The sequence below is a fragment of the Sphaeroforma arctica genome (assembly GCF_001186125.1).
Source record: "Sphaeroforma arctica JP610 unplaced genomic scaffold supercont1.56, whole genome shotgun sequence".
Lineage (NCBI taxonomy): Eukaryota > Ichthyosporea > Ichthyophonida > Sphaeroforma > Sphaeroforma arctica.
Genome location: NW_014040502.1, coordinates 5,804 through 12,706, shown reverse-complemented (window position 1 = coordinate 12,706; position 6,903 = coordinate 5,804). Strand labels below are relative to the sequence as shown.

At 36.8% G+C, this 6,903-nt stretch overlaps 2 protein-coding genes across 2 annotated transcripts in view; both read left to right on the top strand.

The window, feature by feature from the left end:
- Positions 1–4,219, top strand: part of SARC_01420 (GTP-binding nuclear protein Ran) — a 4,614-nt gene extending 395 nt beyond the window's left edge. Inside the window, exons 2-5 of the mRNA XM_014304841.1 lie at positions 838–949; positions 2,581–3,023; positions 3,388–3,468; positions 3,872–4,219. Of these exons, the coding sequence (XP_014160316.1) occupies positions 838–949; positions 2,581–3,023; positions 3,388–3,468; positions 3,872–3,877 (642 nt within the window). The 3' untranslated portion in view covers positions 3,878–4,219. The remainder of the gene's footprint in view (positions 1–837; positions 950–2,580; positions 3,024–3,387; positions 3,469–3,871) is intronic.
- A 2,365-nt stretch (positions 4,220–6,584) lies between these two features.
- Positions 6,585–6,903, top strand: part of SARC_01419 (hypothetical protein) — a gene marked incomplete at its 5' end in the record, with an annotated part of 5,818 nt that continues 5,499 nt past the window's right edge. The window contains one exon of the mRNA XM_014304840.1: positions 6,585–6,791. Coding sequence (XP_014160315.1) covers positions 6,585–6,791 — 207 coding nt within the window. The remainder of the gene's footprint in view (positions 6,792–6,903) is intronic.

Here is a 6,903-nt window from a genome sequence, read left to right as displayed (position 1 = left end):
ATATGTATATGTATACATATATACATACATGCATACACACATACACAAGTATATATATATATATATATATATATATTAACACACATGGACATAAACATACATATATACGGATATATGCATGATATTCCACGTACACACACACACACATATATATATATGTGTATATATTATATGTATATACTACATCTATCACGTATATATTTATATATATTATATATAAATCTATATATTCATATATTTATACACACAGAGGAAAACACGTACACACACATATATATATATGTATATATACATAGCAAATAATATATATATATATATATGTATGCGTACATATATATATATACACATACACACACACACATATATATATAAATATATTTACGTATAAATACGTACGTGTATTCTTACACAAACCCATACATACACACACATACATGCATACATACACTCATTCATACACACACATACATGCATACATACACACGCAATATAAATACATATATACAATCAAACATATACATATATACAAACACACAGACATATATATATATTATATGTATATATATATATATAGACTTTTATTCGCATATATGTATAATATTGTCTATTTACCAAGAAGCACACACATACACGTGTTTCATATATTTATATGTATATATATATAATTAGTCTATTTTTACAAAAGTTGAATATTTATATTGATGTATATATGTACATGTATATATATATATTTGTTTTTCTATATACCTATATGTAAATGTTTTTACTTTCACGTCCGCTCTTATACGAAGCGTAGTTTGTGCTCACATCTTGAATGATCTCTTCTGCGTCTACTAGACGGAACAAACTACACCCACTTTCAAGCTGGTACTTGTTGGTGACGGAGGTACTGGAAAGACAACTTTCGTCAAGCGTCATTTAACCGGAGAATTCGAAAAGAAATATGTCGGTAAGTATTGGCGAGTATTGTAGTTGTATGGAGATTGATGTATATGTGCTTGTGCTGCACTGGATGTTACTAGCCATTATTGGCGCCACTGGATGTTACTAGCCATTATTGGCGCATGTTTTGTTTTCTGTATTGCTCATAATTGTGAGGTTACAAATCATAAATGATCCCTTTCATGTGAAGTATATATATGCATGTATGTATATTATATTATATATATGTATGTATGTTTATTATTATATTTATATATATATTATTATATTTATATACATATTAATATATATATATATATACTATTTTTTGGTCTATATATGTATAATTACTGAATTATTGTGATTAATTTTTATCTAGATGTATGCACATAGGTTTGCACCTGTTTAGAATTATTTGTGTATTATACATATGTGCCAGTATTATGACTTCTCAATAGCACAACTATATGTAGGAGTGTTCATGCCTGTAAGGATATATATTCATATGTATCATTTAGTACAAAGTTTGTGCTTAATATTATATAATTTTGTGTTTATGTATGTCTATACATTATATATATATACATGTACCTGTATGCTAAAAGTATGTACTTAAACATTTATCCGTACGGCAGGTCTAAATATTTGCATGCACTTGTTCATGCATATAGATATCTATGTATGTATACATATTCACTGATACTCGAGTAAATGGCATGAAAATGTGCAAGTTCAAATTTGATTGAGTTTACATTTGCGTATAGAATGCATTTAAGAAGGATACCTACAGTGTATAGGTGTATAGATCAATATACCCGCGAGCATTTATATGCATGTGCATATATGTATCCATATATATAATATAATAATGTATATATATCCATATACATATACATACATACAGCTATACACTCATCAGTTGCCTAGCTTTCGTACATGTTATATTTATTGTTTGCAACTTATGTCGAGTTGCGGTGGTGTGTGGTCGGATGCGAATCTACAACTATAGCCACGAGTGTGCGTACTCCTGTGCCTTATTTAGTGTATGCGTACACGAGGTTCTGTGCATATTCGCGATACCTATCTCCGCACGGTACTTTTGTGTGATTGTTTTCTCGCTGTCTATATAAGCTTCGAGGGTGTGCATGTAGTCACCTCTTTATATGTGCAGTTGTTGTATCTGCTGTAGTTGTCCTGACACGTATGCTAGCCTCTTGGAAGGATATGTGCGTCCTCAGATGAATGATTCGTCACTGGCATATATACAATATACGCTCATTGCTGTCTTGTATATCAAATCAAATACATTTGCTGCCATGTATCTCCATGTTTTATATCTTCATCATGTTTGATATCTATTATCGTGTTTAATATCTTTTATCGTGTTTTATATTTATTAAATTTTATATCGTTATATATTCATCTGACGGTGATGTATCCTGACCGTTATCGAGATTCTCACTGCTTTATGGTTCATTTCAAATGGGTCTCAAACCGTATTCCATTTCAAAAGTATGCGTGAGAATCTACGAATTCGAGTTACTTGGACCTGTTCAAGTAAATGCACCGGGTCTATACCCATACCTCACATATACGTTTATACGTACAAACCACCCGTCACGAGCGTGTACTAACACCTCTCGTGTACTTACCACACAGCCACACTCGGTGTAGAGGTACATCCTCTGCAGTTCCATACCAACCTGGGGCCCATTATCTTCAACGTGTGGGATACCGCTGGTCAGGAGAAGTTCGGAGGACTGCGTGACGGCTATTACATCCAGGGTCAGTGTGCGATCATTATGTTCGATGTCACGGCCCGTGTCACGTACAAGAACGTACCGAACTGGCACAGAGATCTGGTGCGGGTGTGCGAGAACATCCCCATTGTGTTGTGTGGGAACAAGGTGGACATCAAGGACCGCAAGGTCAAGGCTAAGAACATTGTGTTCCACAGAAAGAAGAACTTACAGTACTACGATATCTCGGCCAAGTCCAACTACAACTTCGAGAAGCCCTTCCTATGGCTTGCCCGCAAGCTGGCCGGTGCCAACAACTTAGAGTTCGTCGCATCACCCGCTCTGGCGCCCCCAGAAGTCACTGTAAGTACAATGACTGACGCGAGGACATCTAAGCGTCTCTGCTATTTAATGCAAACATATACACTCACACATATATATATATATTATGCATGTGTATATAATTCATCACTAGGTACAGATATGCATGTGAAATGTACTGAAATGCTGTCTTATCAAGCAATTCAGAATCTGCATCGGAAATCCTACACGCTTATACTACCACTGAATACTACCGACTAATTTGTTTATACTAGTCCCGTACATTACCAACCTGATACTTGCTTCCCTTGCAAGAAATCTGGTTTGTTGGCAGTTTAATTTAGTTGGTTTTGTTCCCCTCTCTCGAACATGCCGTGGTTTGTTAACTTTCGCACTCCACCTACAGGTTGATGCGCAACTGATGCAGCAGTACCAGACCGAGCTTGACGCCGCTCAAAACACACAGCTGCCCGATGATGATGATGACGTAAGTAGCTGTTGCCCAGTTCTGTGTTGATTATTCTTCTTGGTTGCATTCCTGTTCTCGATAGATGTTTTGTTGTTATTGTTGCATTTCTATATTTGCCGGACGTGATGGGGGATACATGCACTCATCGAGTGTCATGCTTCACACCGTTATATTGCTCAGTTGAGAGTTGTATACTACCGAATGTAGCAATGGGTTTGTAGCTACCAGTATACATCGTGTCATTGATATATTTGGTCCATGATTTTCTGTAAGCTTAGATAGTATCTGATAATCTACCTTGAAGATAACATTTATTACTGCTGAGACCACATGTAATTGTATTAACCTATAGAAAGTCATTTGTCGCCGCTGTATTGCTTATGTACTCATTTCTTCATACCGTTTCAACGCGTTCTTACAGTTTTGAGGAGGAATTTAGGTGTGAGATGGCGACGTACAAGACAGCAATAGACTGTATGAGAGCCTATGTTTCGGGGTTTACCACATATATACACATGTGCCCATGTTTATATATCCCGGGACTCTTTCAACTAAGCTGATATAGTTCTGGATGACCACCCCAGCCTTGAGCCGCCGGCGTGATGTTGATTTCGCAAACTGTGAGAGGGTTTTAGCAATTCTGTACGCGGGTTGATATATATCAAGCAAGATCAATAGTCGGGACGGGGACAGGAAAATATATTGTACATACATCTACTATAAAGAGTACGCTTCCTAGTTCATCATTAAAGTATTACTCAGTTATACGGCCTTGCTTAAAATATGTTTTATATATATATAGGTGTGTGTGTACGATAAATATATATACATATAAATATCTACATCATGTAAATATATATATCGTTTGTATATATTTATGTTCTTTGGGCGAATGATATACATATAAATATCTACATCATGTAAATATATATATCGTTTGTATATATTTATGTTCTTTGGGCGCAGAGCATAGTAGAAGGAGCGGCTAATTCTTCTGGTCGTATTTTTTCATCCATTACGTTGTGACACACTCTCTGATATCCAAATTGACACGTGGAACATGGACATCGCTTGGTAGTTGAATACAAGCACGTCGCAGATGGTGACATATGTTGAAATAACAGCCTAAAGTCGCTGAGAGTATAAAATAGATCACTTGGGAGTTCAGATATGATGTTATACCTGATTGTTAGATAGTCTATTGCACCCGGCCGCGTCTACGCAGTCGTGCGGGATGCATATACGAGCACAAGATATACACTGGAATCGGAATTGCGTTTCCAATTATCAAGGAAGAAATGATGAACAACAGATTGTTCATAGAGAAAATTTTATATACTACAGGCTCAATACATTCATTAGAGTTTATATATAATACCATATATATATATACACAGATATATTTTGAGCACGGTAACCGCTTATAAACCCTACCTGTAGCCAAATATATACGTGCAAACATATGTATACTTCAGTGCGTACAGATTCTTGTATGAGTGTTCTGAGAACCGCTAAACAATTTGTAGAATGTGCTGAAAATCGATGAACAATTCGAAAGTTGCAAAAATGTCGGCGCCTGGAAACAATTTGGCGTGTAGAGTGCTTTTTGAAAACTCCACAGACCACGCAGATGCGTTTCAGATAAAGTTAGTACCTTTTTCTCGTCAAACTAGATATTTTAATAGTAGCTGTCGTTGTAAATTTGTTTTTGAATGTATTCAGTATTGTACCTTGAAGCACCAAATAGCCAGTTAATCGTGGAGATTGAAGTTCTGGACCTATACAGGCATACTATGCACTATTCATTTTTTACTTGTTTTGTTAGTTTTTCCGCTACTAAATCTCAGTGTAGTGTATTTTAGACTGTAGAGTGTAGAGTGTGTAGACTAGAGAGTGTAGAGTTGCTGACTGTCGAGTGTCGACTGTAGACTACTCTATGACACTCTCTTCTCTAAGAGAGTGTGTGTGAGACTCTCAGTGTTAACAAATAAATGGACAGACGTGAGAGTCGGACAGTCGCTTGATATTTTCTGATAAAGTTTACACAAGGAGTGAAGGAGGCTATTTTATTTATTTTAAAATCACACACTTTTTTATATATATATAAAATCTTAGTACAAATATGTATTTGTTTTTACACGACGGCCCTCTGAGTCTGGAAACTGGACTCTCTGTGGAGTCTGGTCACTGGTGACAAGTGTGAGTAACTGGTGACTGGTGACTGGTCCCTGGTCCCTGGTCCCTGGATTAGTCTCGAGAGGAAATCAATAGTCGTAGGACGTAGGTCGTAGAGTCGTAGACTCTCTCGTATGTAAATAGTAAATACATGGCGGAAATCGTAAATTTAACGTCGTATGTAGCGAGGTCCTTGTCCAGACTCCAGACCTCATAGGCGTGACCCTCTCTCGCACTCTAGTCTCTACTACTACCTAGTAGTAGTAGAGAGAGAAGTAGTAGAGAAGAAATAAAATAATATGCCTGATCGGACTTTTGTCCGAAGTACCCACAGTCCCATTATCCATAGCCTTAGGGCCGTGATTTGTACGAAGATATATTTTTAATGTGCGGAGTCTGCGAGTGCGGAGTCTGCGGAGTGCGGCCTGCGGCCCTGCGGGTAATGAACTCATGACTCATGAGCCTTTGGGGCATGGCCCCATTCCACATGTCCCACGATTGATGAGCCTCTTATTTGATTTTGGCTTTTTGAGTAGTTGGATGAGGATATATGATTGGCTCTGTGTTGATGGTAAACAGATCACCTGTAGCAACAATGCCTAAATCAGAATACTATGATAGTCCTGACTGGTTTTAGGACTTTTTTTTCAAACAATAGAGGTTAAAAAGAAAATAATGAACGCGGTATGTATGTATTTATGTATGTATGGCCGCTATGGCGTATGCATCTATGCATGTGATTGTATGGGCCATGGAACTTTAGAAGTTTGGAACTGTGTGCAATTATATTGTATGTAAATGCTTTCATTTTTAAATTTAAAAAATACAATCTTTTGTGATAACATTCCAAGTTTCCAACAAACTATACTTACCAAGGCCCAAGCGCCGCAAAATTTAATATATACTGTATCTACATATCACATCGCATCATTACCTGTACCATATACACTTTAAGCAACATGACGAAGCAACTATTAAGTAAGATCGACCTCGGTGGTCTAGGCTCGCTGCAGAACCGGATAGTAATGGCAGCTTTGACGCGTGCACGTGCCAATAATCCTGAACATGAGGCAAATGATCTCATGGCTGAATACTATGCCCAGCGTAGTGGGTGTGGTATCATTCTGACAGAGGGTACGCACATCTCACCCGGTGCCATTGGCTGGGTATGTAACCTCTCTCACGGTTTATATGGTATATATATATATATATATATTAATATATACAGATATAGATATTTAGATATGTAAGAAATATAAGAAATATAATATTAGATAT